The 14,531-nt window shown below is 45.2% G+C and overlaps 1 protein-coding gene across 1 annotated transcript in view; it reads right to left on the bottom strand.

Moving 5' to 3' along the window:
* SLCO4A1 (solute carrier organic anion transporter family member 4A1) overlaps positions 1 to 14,531 on the bottom strand; it is a 330,005-nt gene that overhangs the window by 80,993 nt on the left and 234,481 nt on the right. The window contains exons 8-9 of the mRNA XM_078651610.1: positions 4,939 to 5,104; positions 3,128 to 3,300 (exon numbers count right to left, since the gene is read on the bottom strand). Of these exons, the coding sequence (XP_078507736.1) occupies positions 3,128 to 3,300; positions 4,939 to 5,104 (339 nt within the window). The remainder of the gene's footprint in view (positions 1 to 3,127; positions 3,301 to 4,938; positions 5,105 to 14,531) is intronic.

Below are 14,531 nucleotides of genomic sequence, written 5' to 3'. Positions count from 1 at the left end.
CTTGTTGGAAGCCAACTCAGTGGCTCTAATTTTCTGATTCTAGCATCCTAGGAGACAGAATGAACTGCCTAATGGTAAGTTTCCTTGAATTTATTTCCAACTTTTTGCTTACGTTGTTTCGAAACAATGCTTTGCAACTGGCTGCCTATATTAAGCTCTGTAGCATTTATTAAAGTTCAGGTTCTTATCAAAAAGCTAGACTTATAAATTCAGTATTTTTGAGATCTCCCAGCCACACTAGGCTGGGGCCTGGGAACTAGTTCATTATATCCTGACAGAGCTGTGGAAAAACACATATGGGCAATGCTATTGTACAGACACTGCTTACTGTTTAAAAATGAAGTGACGAATCCCAAGCCTGAATGGGTGAGGGGGGCAGGTTCACCAAATTATTGGTGTGGCCCATCCCTCTGCATAGCTGCAGCTATACCGAGGTTAGCACATGTGAAGACGAAAATAAATGCCAAACCCTGCGGAATCTGTAGCTGAAACGCTTGTCAGAGTAGGGTGCTGTGGCTTCTATTTACTGAAATCACAAAGCTAATGAAAAATCTTGAAATGAATACCACTGATTTAGCAAATTTGAGAAACCCTGCCTACAGTAGAGTATGGGTAAGATCTCATATTAATTTTTTTTCTTGAATCGAGGCCCAGTGGTTCATTGCGTCCTTCATATGTATATATATTTTGAAGTTTTATATAGCGGGAACATAGCCCACGGACATTTGATCACTTTTCATGAGCAAGTGATTACATAACACAAGGTCAGATTCATTTTATTTTATTCATTTTATTTTAAGCAACGGATATTAAGCAATTTGCCCAGAATGTTAAGCCATGCCAGGTCTTGATCCTGGTTTCCTACATCTAAAGTCAGCTGCTATAGTTCTCAAGTCGCAACCACAATTGCCAATATATTTGTGAAAGTCATACACAAGTGGTAAGGTTGTGTATGATCACGTATAGTGAGCACATTCTCTGCTGAAATGGCTTTATAAAGTGACACAAAGTGCAGCAACAAATAGTGGAAGGTTCCCACAGAGTGCTGCTTGGGAATAAGGGCAAGGGTTTGTTTTAAAACTGGACTTAGGTGCATTGTTCAGCACCTTTGCACAGGTGTACAAAGAATAGCTAATCATTTTAAGTATGACTTACATGTAGGCCAGGACTTTTGCGACTCACCAAAAATCGGCTCAAGACCTCACAGTGGGTCGCAATCCACAGTTTGGGAAATGCTGGGCTGGGATATAGGCCAGGCTCTGTGGCCAAGCCCTGATGCATACAGTCAAAGGCTGTGTGCAGTGATGGATGGTCTGCAGGGTCTGGCAAAAGGCCAGGTCTTGAGGCACTCCTATACTGCACCCAGCCAAGCCTAGAGCTGGGCACAAAAGGGGTTGCTTTAATAGAAGATGAATACAGTATGTTAAAAGATTGTCACTGAAAAACTATTGTTAATGAGTAGTTTTGGCCTCTTCTGCCCAGAATACTTTAATGTATGTTTAAAAAAATTCAGAAATTTCACTACAAGAACAGTTAAGGTGAAGTTACGACTACAAAATTAAAACAAAAAATCCCTTGAAATTGGGCAGTTATGGTTTGATACAAAAAGCATAAGTTACACCACTGTCATTATAATCACACTTCCACCATACGCACTAAATATGATCTAACAATATGTACAAAGAAAAATAATAGAAATGAACAACCTAGCTTCATTACTTAACACTTCTTCTCTAAACAAAAGAAATCCTGCGTAATATCATTGCTTAATATTAATAATGCTAAGGTGATAGGTCATATAACCAGTGATGTCATCATTCATTAGTGATGTTATCTGTCATAACATGTGTTAGGTCATGAGCAGTGAATATGGTGGGTGAGTTAAGGTTTTCATGGTATGGGCGAGAGTAACTATAACTAACAATAACTATCAAATTTTAGGTAATTTTAGGTATTATTTTGTTACTATAACCTAACTTTAACTATGGTTTAACCTATATGCAAAAAATAAGCAGATATGGAGTGTAACAAAAGTTTTTAACCAGAACTAAGATACAAGGGGTTAAATCCTTCCACTGAGATGAAATCGGAATGGCTAGGTCTGGTGACCTGCTTTCTCTGTCAAGTCATTGTAACACGTTATGCTCAAAGACAGTAAGCAGCATTTTCTCACGTCAGTAAAACTGAACTTTGGCACTGTTATAATAAATTAGTGAATATGGGTTTGTTAGTACACAAGTAGTATTTAAGGCAAGTGTAGGCAAACTCGTGAGAAACCTAGTCACCTAGTAGGAATGTCAGGTCTCATGTCCAAGGACTCCGATTCCAACTGTTTGAGTTCTCCATTAGAAGTGGAAGTATGGGAAAGTATTCTGCTGTGCAAATACACTTTTTCCCCCCTCTGCGAAAAAAACCATCCTTCCCCCTTTCCATCCTGAAGGTGTGCGCATGAGTAAATCGCCGACCATTTCCAGGAAGTCGTCGAGGGGTTTGAGAATGCCCACAGAGGTACATGTTCCAAAGAAACCATGCCTTGGAACGCTCACTTCTCTCATACTCTGCCAACTTACAGCGAACAAAGCAAACATAAGGTGAATACAAAATACAGTGCCTTTTTCACCAAAAGCAGCACGTCCCAATATTTACTGAGCCTTTTCCCCTGTTAAAATCCGGCAGGTTTGGGCTGCAAAAATGTATTAGAGTAAAAATCTGAAGATTATGTCTTTATCGTACTCTGTAATTACCTGGTGTCATAAACATCCCACTACTTGTAATTGCAATGCCTACACAAACAGATTGAGGCACTCTCATAATCAAAGTCTAGCCTCTCTGATAACTCCCCAGGTGGATTCCTGTTTTTGAGGATTGTTTCTGATGGTGTCTGACATTCTCTTTGGTCCAACAATCAAGTCGCCAGAGAAGAGATGTTTGCAATGGTTTCTGCACAATGGTTTCAGCATCAGATCACAAACCTCTTGACAAGGTTCAACAGTGTATGGCCCTTTGCTGTGAATGATCCTGCTAGCACATGCAGATGAAACTGCTGCAGAAGACGGAAATGGGGTATGTTCTGTAGCTCTGAGGTATTGACATTTGAATGTTGAAGGCCCATACCATCCCATCTTACCTTAGTGTTGCTGTCAGAGCAGGAATACTGCAGAGGAAGGTGAACAAAATGACAACAAAGATGAAAATTAGGAGAACAGACATTTTCTGGCAGGAAGATGAGCATTTTCCAGCTTTGGCCTGGTTGACATTCATGGACACATTGTCACCGATACAGCTACAGTTATGGTAAGTCTGGGAAAAAACAAATGTCATTTAGAGCTACGGTTTATAAAAGGAGGTACAGCCATAATATTTCAAGTAAATCTTAAACACCTGAAGTATGTAAGTGGAAGAAGAGAGTCCAAGATGTGCTTAGGTTTCTATACATTATTTCTATTTTTATATTTTGTAAGCTGTGTTTTTGTTACATATTGCTTTAGAATTGTAGGAGTGCAAGCATTCCATGATGCTATCCCGGGGTTGCAGTGTTGCAAATATTGAAGGATAGGAAAAAGACAGTTAAAAAAAAATAGAAAAATGTAAAATGTTCACTGTTAGTGTTTTCTATGTAGGACACCCTATCTCTTCTGAAGGAATAAGTCCTATTTACATTTTTTTATTGAGAGCCAAGTAACAAATTCAATTAAAAAAAATATAGGACAATACAGAATATCCATCAGCGCACAACTTGGCTAGGATAAACAATTTACACATATGAACAACGAGAAAACAGCTTCTATCATTCATTTTAGTCAATATCCTCAATACATCTTAGCATTCAATAACGTTGTCAGTGGAATTTGGCTCCAACTTCATTTACTTCCATTTTCTCTCTTTAGAGTTTATATATTGCAATCTCAATCTTCTGAAAATCACACGAACTCTGCCACCAATATGAGAATCTGGGTGGCTTACTGTTTTGCCAGTGCTTGGCAATTAATAAAATAGCAATTGGATGGGTTTTACATCTGTTTAATTGTATACCATTTTAAATGAAATCCACATATTTAGATCAACTACAAACCATCCTTAATCTCTGTGCTTACAATGTACGGATGTACCAGGCGTGAAAGAAAGCTGATGTATTGAAATATATGAATATATCTCTGTAAACATTTCATTATCTAACAGTTTTATTTTGGCAGGTGAAATTCATCACCACTAGGCTTGTGTTTTACAAACTCATTAAAAAAACACAACAAGGTTGAATACTCTTTTACTCGTAAAGTGAATACTTTTTCTGAAAAGTCACTTTTTCTAGTGGTCATAGTAAAAACACATCTCCGTGAATTCAAATCTTTCAAGCAATGATGCAAGTAGTAATAGAAATTGTTTGCCAAAAACTACCATATCTGCACTGATAGTCCGCAGCCTTTGGGGAGACATGTCAAACTGGCTTACTTGGCACAAAGGATCTCCATAATTGGTTCTTACTAGATTTTCAAGAATGGTCAGTTCCCTTCTGTCTATGAATGTGGAATAATCCATAGATTTATACCTTTAGAATGATAGCATAGAGGAGCTTCCCTTATTTGCAGAGCCTTAACACCATCTTTATAGAATTCTAAAATTAAACCAAAATATTTTAAAAAATGTACATTCTGGTAGAGTACACATAACACAGATTGTTCGAAATATTTTCAAAAATTTCTGTTATGTACAAATGGTATGGAAAAGGGTGACTTATTCTATAATGTCTTACTGTGCAAAAAAGCAGTTGATTGTATGTTATAGTACTGCATAAATGTAATTTAGAACCTCCAGCAAACACAAGCATATAACTTCATATTTTTCTGTAGCTCTTCATATATGCAACTTCAATCTCAGAAGTAATTTTAATACATAACACATTCTCTTGTGATCACATGCCATGTGTAATATTATGTGTACCTTGAGGCCACCAGCATGGTGGATGTGGACTCCCGAGCAGCCGGCATGGCATGGTGAGTAGTACATAATGTTGTCAGTTCCACAAACAGGGCTGTAGATTTCCTTTGAACAGTTGCACCCTGCATTGCACGATGCTGTAAGCTGGAGGCTGCCTTCAGTCTGAACACTGTAGAAAACAGAATGAAGAGCACTGTTATATACACTTCAACACATTCACAACACAATCAGCCTCTTCCACATGTTAGCAAGAGTTGTATGGCACATGAAACAAAAATAAATCTGTGTAACTGTCCTCCTCCTCATGGGTGTGTTGAATAAGAATTTAATGTGGTCAAGTTCAGCGTGGTGCACCGGGTAAAAACATGCACACTGACAGGGCTACACCTCTTTAAAATAGCCACATCACGGAGAGACGTACCCATTTGTAGCATCTTTGTTGGACCCAAAGTTTCAAGTTTGAAAATGCTACTCATTACCTTCAACCCCTCTGGCTTGTGTTTTCATATCTGCCCTGCCTCTATGTGTTTAAGCTGCCCTGTCTGTCCCTCTATAATTGTGAGAAGCTGGATCTCTCTGTATAACCTTTGCCTCAACAGAATTACAATGAACTAACTCCTTCCTAAGTACGACCTATCAATGAGTAGAAACCAGAAGACTTCCCTAATGCAGATGCTGAATGTTAATAGAAGTGTATTGTATTTCTATTAAGATTTTGAAAAATATTCATACCCAGTTGAGGTTTTACTTATATACATGGTCACGAAAACAAAAGAACAGGTAAGATTCCTTTATTTGATCAATTGGAATAATGCGCTTGTTTTGTTAATTAATTATGTTTCCCTATCTAAAAGCTGAACTTATTTTTCATCAATTATATAACCAAAGTATGGGGTGAAATCATTGCTGTTTAGCGCTCTCACAAAGTCATGAAAAAGCCTAGGTTTAATGTTCCATAAGAAATTAACAGGCTTGTTCACCACTGAATGAGTTAAAGCAAGACAGATTGCTCTCCCTTTTTTGGGTTGTAATAATTCTGAACACACATAGCATTATTGTGTGGACAGAAATCTACTATTCATATTAGCATTCCAACACATGCAAAATAACATGCCGATCTTGAGGACAAAAGGTAATTAAGAACGGAAAACTATTATTTTTGATAAGATATAGAGCAATGGTTTTTAACGTGTGGCCTCTGGATCTCTGGGGGGGGTCTGCAATGCCTACTCGGGGTGTCCATGTCTTTTTAGGAAATTAAACAATATTAGTAGATTAATAAAGTGCATGTAAATAAAAAAGCAAACATTTGAAAACACATTGTAAATATAAACGAATTTGAAAATGGAAACTAAAAATGAAGGACCCAATCACGACTGTGGCAGACATACCGCCAGCCTGCCACGGCAGAGGTCGATAACACTCTGCCAAGCCAACTGCATCCCGACAGTCTTGACCCTCTGGCTCATGGGAACAGTCCAGACCGAACCGCCAAGCCAGGTCCTCCCTGGACCGGAAACAAGCATCCTGGGACAGGTTTCAGGGTATCGCACCCTGCACCAGCCAGGCTAGCTTGAATCCAGTAGCACAGTGAGCAAGGGACCCACGTCTAGGCATAACCATCCCACTTACGGCAAAAAGTGTAACTGCAACAAATGATTGATGGAATGCTGAATGATTCAAACATTCTCCCCCAGTCAAGAGATCTGGATTAAATCCATTGTTCTTTAGCCCACTACGCCACCCCAGTTTGGACCAGGCTGCATACAAATCAGTCTTGATCCTGTGCCTCATGGAACAGTCCAGACCTAACTGTCAAGCCAGGTCCTCCCTGGACCGGAAACAAGCATCCTGGGAATGGTTTCAGGGTATCTCATCCTTCATTAGCCAGGCTAGCTTGAATCCAAGGGAACCACATCTTTTTGCATTTGTCACCCAGGGCCGGACTGGGAACTGAAACTGGCACTGGCAAACAGCTCGGACGCCCCCCCTACGGGGATTGAGGGGGTGCGGTCGAGCTGTTTGCAAAGGCCAGTTTCTGGCGATTTAGTTACCGGGGCCGATATTGCCGGCCCCCAGTAACATAAACGCCCCACCCCCCAGGGGCCCAAAATAAGCTCCCACCCCAGCAGCCCACAGGGGGAAGGCACGGTGCCAGCTATGGCCAGTCCGGCCCTGTTGTCACCCCGAGTGGGATGGGAATGCCCAGACGTGGGTCCCGTGCTCTCCATGCCTCTGGAGTCAAGCTATCCCGGCTGATGAGGGGTGAAACCCCTAAACCGGTCCTAGGAGGCTTGTTTCCAGTCCAGGGAAGATGTGGCCAGGCAGTTCGGGCTGGACTGTTCCCATTGGGCGCAGGGTCAAGACTGATTTGCATACGGCTGGGTCCCAAACTGGACTGGCACGGTGAGCAAAAAAAACGATGATTTAGGCCCAGATCTCTGTACTGGAGTGAATGTATGACATTGTTCTGCATTCTGTCCATCAATTGTTAGTTTTGCATTCGTGACCCGAGTGGGACGGGTATGCCCAGATGTGGGTCCTGTGCTCTCCATGCCGCTGGAGTCAATCTATCCTGGCTGATGAGGGGTGAAACCCCGAAACCGGTCCTAGGATGCTTGTTTCCAGTAGAGGGACGACCTGGCCTTGCAGTTCGGGCTGGACTGTTCCCATTGAGCACTGGGTCAAGACTGATTTGCATATGGCTGGGTTCAAACTGGAATGGCATAGTGAGCAAAAAAACAATGGATTTAGGCCCAGATCTCTGTGCTGGGGTGAATGTATGACATTGTTCTGCATTCTGTCCATCAATTGTTTTTTTTGCATTTGTCACCCCGAGTGGGAAGGGTATGCCAGAAGTGGGTCCTGTGCTCTCCATGCCACTGGAGTCAAGCTATTCTGGCTGATTAGGGGGAAACCCCAAAACCGGTCCTTGGATGCTTGTTTCCATTCCAGGGAGGACCTGGCCTGGCAGTTCGGGCTGGATTGTTCCCATTGGGCACAGGGTCAAGACTGATTTTCATATGGCTGGGTTCAAACTGGAATGGCATGGTGAGCAAAAAAACGATGGATTTAGGCCCATATCTCTGTACTGGGGTGAATATATGACATTGTTCTTCATTCTGTCCATCAATTGTTCTTTTTGACCTTTTCATGGTGCGGGAAAGGCCGGTCCTATTGAGGCTGTCGGTGAAAATGCCAGATGGGACCGCCTCCTTGGGCCACCACTTATGGTGTTGGTGGTCTTGTGGTGGTCTGCCAGCTGTGCTAGTGGTCTGGCGGTTGAAAGACCACCAGGGTCATAATCGGTGTAGGAGAGTAGGGTCTGCAATCCTATGATCACCCAGATTTTTTGCTTTTTGCTTCACTGGTTTACGACTTTCCCTGGCTGTGGGCCTGCTAATCAGACCCACAGCCTAGCTGTTCTCTCTATTCCAAATTGTACCCAGGTACTGAATTGGCACTGGGCCCTCTCTTGTGTCCCTGTAACCAGGGCAGAGGTGTACCCAGAGGTCTCCCAGGGGCTGCAGCATGTATTATGCCACCCCTGGGCTGACTAACTAAAACAGACACAACTGGCTGCTTGACAGCTGGGGCAAGGTGGTGTACACACCCTTTGCTTTAGATATAGTATTCCTATGTCTAACCCTAAAATGGACACATATATTCCTATCAGTCACTCCTATGGCAGGCCTTATCAATCCTGAAGGCAGAGTGCTTGGAATAATGTGAGATGGTGCTCTGGCATGAGCTGAGCCCGTTTGCAGCTTGCGGAACCAAGTCCTAATAGCTGTTCCATGATAACGCATACCATATACTCTGAAGTGCATTATAATCCTCGCGGTTATATGCCAACTCTGGTATCGCTTTATCAAAACATGTCGAGTAAGGTGTCATACGAATTGAAATACTAACCCCTCGCCAATTCTGGCGACGGGGTTAGCATTCCACCCTTCTAGAGGGACACGACATGTATGTAACTGTGAACCCCGGTTAAAGTTAACTCAAGCCTCAGCTCCACAAAATGGATGCTGCCACCGAGACACAAGTCTGCCCTCCTGCTGCTGGGAGTCCTTCCAGCAACGGAGGCCTGGACAAAGGGTTTCATGTCTGGGGCGGTGCCAGCACCATCCCAGACAGGATTTTGTGTATCCCAGGTAGGCAGGGCTTTAGAGGAAGGTGACTGCAAGTGGCACCCCGGTGCTCACTGTGCATAGGCCGGCTTGAACCAGTTCCAGGGGCACTCCAGCTCCTGAGCTGGGGAAAAGCCCGCCAAAGGAGAGGGGTGTAACCACCCCCCTCCTAGTCCCACCCATAGGGCAGGACTTAGTCGCGTGCCAGCCCCCTTTCCCAGGATAAAGGTAGGAGCAGGCCCCCTTCCAAATCAGATCATCTTTGAATCCTGAAACTACTTTCCACGAAAGGAACTCAAGACTTCTTCTCAAGATGTCTCCCTTGTGACTAAGGAGTAGTCACCCTGCAGCAGCAGGCACCATCCAAGCATCGCGGGCTGCTGTAAGTCTCTCCTCCGGATCAAGACTGCCCAGCTCGACGAGAACCGGCTTCCCTGGCACCTCTGACCTCTACCTGCATCATCAGCCGAGCTGAGATTCGTGGGTGTGACGAGACCTCGAGGGACCGGCCATCTTCAAGACTGCACGACGCTTGTCCAGCACGACCACCGAGTGACCCTCGACTGAGTGCTTTGGGGTAAGAGAAGCCCCGACCCTGAGCAGCTCCAGCACCGAAGTTCAGCCCCCTTGCATCCACGAGATCTGCGTGGGGCCCTTCTGCTCTTTGCTGCTCACCGCGTTGTCCAGGTCACTTGCCCGTTGGCTAGTGACCCTCCAGACGACGTCCTACGTTTGTTTCACCACTGGTCTAGCTCCTCTGGACTGGCCCTTGTCTCCTCTTGAAGGGGAACTTCCTCGGACCCTCCTGGTCCATCCCAGACGCCATTTTGTGTCTCCACGTGGACTTGCCTTAGCCAAGGCTTGTTGCCTCCTTCACCGGATCCAGCACCGCCAGCAGCAGACATCCGACGTGGGACAGCTCGCAGACCTCCAGCCTGGTCGACATCAGCGCCCTGGTCCGTGCAGCAGCAGAATCCAGTGTCACCTCTTCACCTGGCTGAGTGACCTCGTCCGGTGCCATCCTGGTGCCCACCTAATCACTGGCTAGTGATTCAGAACTTGGTCCCCTCTGCTTACAGGTACTCTTCTTCAACTGATCCAGTCCTTGGATCCGCCCGGAACATCTTCACTGGTCGCCTGCCAGCAACTTTTACTTCAGGCTCCTGGTTCATCAACGAAGAAATCCGACGACATTTGAACCCTATGCAGCCGCAGCCCCTGGGCTAGGTAAACCGAGTACTCCGGTGCTCCAGCGTAGACCAACTCTCTAAGTGTCTAGATCCACTTTCGTTTTTGACCTACCTAGTCGGGTTCGCCCGAGAACACTAACTTTTGCTTTTACTAGTATCCATAGACTTTGTCCCGCATTACGCGTGAGAGTTCCCACTCTGCACACGACGTCCCTAGGCCTCCTGCTTCTAATCTAAGGGTTCAGCATTGTAGGCCTAGCGTTTCTAAAGTCCATGAGAGTAGTACTTACCTGCTAGTAATTTCGCATTCCACTTGTATAGTATATGGTTTTTCGTGCCCCTCGGGCATTTGTGTAATTTGCGCGACTTAAAGTATTTTCGTAAGAGTTTTGTTGTGTGCTTAGCTCCCTGACTCATAAAGAGTTCAGGGTAGTCTTGTTATAAATAAATATATGTTTATTTTCATAACAACTTGTGTGGTGTCCTTTCACTTGGTGTTCAAGGGGTAAATGTGATGGTAAAACAGCTGGCTTAACACGCCCTCTAGAGTTTAGCCTAAAGACTGCACGTGTCCATGCTACTAGGATAGCTGGTCTATCAGATTGACTTACAACCAAACATCAATAATGGTTGTTTGGACTGATACAAAGTGTTCACTAGAATAGTGAACATTATATATCAGGCCAACTTCTCACATTGGTGAGCAGCGGTTGGGATTTGAGCTTGCTGTTGTTTTACCACACATATCCTAAGAATATCATTTGAAAGATCACATAAGTACTAAGGTACATATAACTTAGCTTAGAATACTCTGAGTTCTACTGAACCAGCTGTTGTAGCTCCTAGGGCTTAGCATACCCTAAACTACAACTCTTAGCAAGGGATCAGTAGGCAAACAAATAGTGTAGGTAAGTGCACCACTTACACCTCGCTAGAAAAGCATGTCTACCCATGGAGAGTCTTCAGAGACTCCCCTAGTGGTTGATGACCCTCCACAGGTCAAATCAAGATATGCAGCTCTCAGTTTCCAGGAGATGAGACAAGTGTGTACCTCCAGGAAACTGAAACAGGGGTCTAACCCCACCATTCCCTTTCTGATAGGTCTCTTAGAGACATATGATGCTAAGAAAGCTTCACATACAGATGGGAAGATGCCAGCCTTAGAGGGTACCATCGGTGATCCAGACCTCCTTGACACTGAAAATGCAGTTGAGGAGGAGGAAGAAGAGGAACTCTCTGGGGATGAGGCAGACAACAGGTCTGAGTTAGTCAGCAGACTTACTAGGGCCAACTTAGACCTACTTAGGGAAGGATCTGGGGGACCCCCAGTACTGACCCTAATAAGGCCTAACCTTGGAGTTAGAAGGGATAGATCTCATTCTAGGGACTCCAATAGATCTCTGCACTCTAATGCCTCTTCTCAGAGGAGAAGGATTTCTCCCCAGAGGAGATTTACTTCCCCTCAGAGAAGAGAGCATGAAGCTAGGATGAAACAGGCTAATCTAAGGATTGAAAGGGAAGAACTTGCCCTGGCCAAAGAAAAGCTTGCCTTTGCTAGAGAGCAGCAGATGAGTGGGATAGTTCCCACTGGTGGCAGCAATCTCCCTAGAGATAAAGAAAGGAGTTTAGATACCAAACACCTGAGTAAGATAGTGCCCCCTTTTAAACAAGGTGATGACAGCCACAAATGGATGGCTGCTCTGGAGAGGGCCTGCACTGTCCAGTGCATCCCCCAGAGTCAGTGGGCAGCTATACTGTGGCTCTCCTTTGAAGGCAAAGGTAGAGATAAGCTCCTCACTACTAGAGTGGAGGATGCTAACAATTACCAAGTCCTGAAAAATACACTGGTTGATGGGTTTGGCCTAACCACTGAGCAGTACAGGTTGCTGTTCAGGGACACCCAGAAAACTCAGTCTCAGGATTGGTCTGACTTTGTGGATTGTGCCACTAAGGCTTTGGAAGGCTGGTTGCTGGGCAGTAAGGTTACTGATTATACAGGGTTGTACAATCTGATCATGAGAGAACAGATTTTAAATAACTGTCAGAACCAGTTGTTGCATCACCACCTTGTTGATTCAGATCTGACCTCTCCCCAAGAATTGGGAAAGAAGGCAGACAGATGGGTCAGAACAAGGGTCAAGCAGAACCAGACTCAGAACCAGGGTGGTCAGAAGAAAGCAGACCAAAAGGGTAGTAACAAGAATGAACAAAATGACCAGAAGTCTTCAACAGGTCCCCAACAAACCAAAGAGGGTGGGGGTCAGGCTTCACAGCAGAAAAAGAAGACTCAAGAAGGCCAGTCAAAAAGGTGGTGCCAATACTGTAAAAGTAAGTCTCACTGGTTTAGTGAGTGCACCAAAAGAGGAGGGCAAACTCCTACCACTACAGCCCCTAAGGCAACTGCACCCCCTAGTACAGTCAGTAGTGGTAGTGCACCTCCCAAGGGAATAGTTGGGTTAACCTTGGGAACTGAGGGGTCTGACAACTTAGTTGGCACAATCACTCAGGCTGTCCTTGTCTGTACAGGGGATGTAGATATATCCCCTGATGCAAGTCCCAATACTTTGGGCAAATACAGGCAGACACCTTTAATTAATGGAAAGATGGCTCAGGCCTACAGGGACACTTGTGCCAGTGTCACAATGGTGACACCTAACTTTGTGTTCCCTGGACAGATCATGCCAGGTGCAGATTACCTGGTGACCAATGCCAGCAATGTCACTACCAATCTCAGTATGGCAATTGTTGATTTCTCCTGGGGAGGGGTAAGTGGCCCAAAGAAGGTTGTGGTTAGTTCAGACCTCCCAGTAGAATGTCTGTTGGGCAATGATTTGGAAACATCCCTATGGTCAGAAGTGGAGCAGAGGACTCACATGGAAATGTTAGACTTGCCAGCACATGTCCTTGCTGTGACTAGGTCACAGGCCAAAAGATGCCCCACTGAACAGGTGCTGGATCCTGGAACAATGGACCAGACACCTCCCAAGAAGAGGAGCAGTAGGGTTAAGGCATTGCCTTCCCCCTTGCCCCAGGTTGTGGATCAAGTCTCTGAGGAGGCTGATCTCAAGGAACTGAGGGAAACTGAGCCTAAAGAGCTTGAACCTGATCAGGTTGAGTTTCTGGGCTCAGGGGGACCCTCCAGAGCAGACCTGGGGAAGGCACAGTTAGACTGCCCCTCACTTGAACCCCTCAGACAGCAGGCTGCTGCTGAGGCTGCAGGGAATGCCACAGGTACCCACAAGGTATACTGGGATGATGGACTCCTGTACTCTGAGTCAAGAGACCCCAAGCCTGGTGCAACCAGGAGGCTGGGCATCCCCTTGTCTCAGAGAGGTTTCCTTCTTACCTTGGCCCATGAAATTCCCCTTGCAGGTCACTTAGGCCAGAACAAGACGTGGGACAGACTTGTCACACACTTTCACTGGCCCCACATGAATGAAGATACCAAGGAGTTTTGTCGCTCCTGTGTCACCTGCCAAGCCAGTGGTAAGTCAGGTGGCCCAACAAAGGCCCCCCTCATACCACTACCTGTGGTGGGGGTACCCTTTGAGAGAGTGGGGATTGACATTATTGGTCCAATGGAACCCCAGACAGCATCAGGGCACAAGTTTATACTGGTGGTAGTGGATCATGCCACCAGGTATCCTGAAGCTATTCCCCTTAGAACCACTACAGCACCTGTAGTGGCAAGAGCCCTAATTGGAGTGTTCTCCAGAGTGGGCTTCCCTAAGGAGGTTGTCTCTGACAGAGGTGCAAACTTCATGTCAGGATATCTGACTGCAATGTGGAAGGAATGTGGTGTCAACTATAAGTTCACCACACCCTATCACCCACAGTGCAATGGGCTTGTTGAGAGATTCAACAGGACCCTTAAAGGGATGATTCATGGGCTACCTGAACCTCTCAGGAGGAGATGGGATGTCCTGATACCCTGCCTCTTGTTTGCTTACAGAGAGGTCCCACAGAAGGGGGTTGGCTACAGCCCTTTTGAGCTTCTGTTTGGGCATCCTGTAAGAGGACCCCTTTGTTTGGTAAAGGAAGGATGGGAGAGACCTCTCAAAAAGCCTGGAACAAACATTGTGGACTATGTACTTGGTCTCCGCTCCAGGATGGCTGAGTATATGGAAAAGGCATCTAAAAACCTTGAGGCAAGCCAAGAACTCCAGAAAGCTTGGCATGACCAAAAGGCTGTCCTGACTGTGTACAAGCCTGGACAGAAGGTGTGGGTGCTGGAGCCAGTGGCCCCAGCAGCACTCAAAGACAAATGGTCTGG

Source organism: Lissotriton helveticus, chromosome 7, assembly GCF_964261635.1.
Source record: "Lissotriton helveticus chromosome 7, aLisHel1.1, whole genome shotgun sequence".
NCBI classification, from domain to species: domain Eukaryota; kingdom Metazoa; phylum Chordata; class Amphibia; order Caudata; family Salamandridae; genus Lissotriton; species Lissotriton helveticus.
This window is presented reverse-complemented; position numbering and strand designations above follow the sequence as displayed.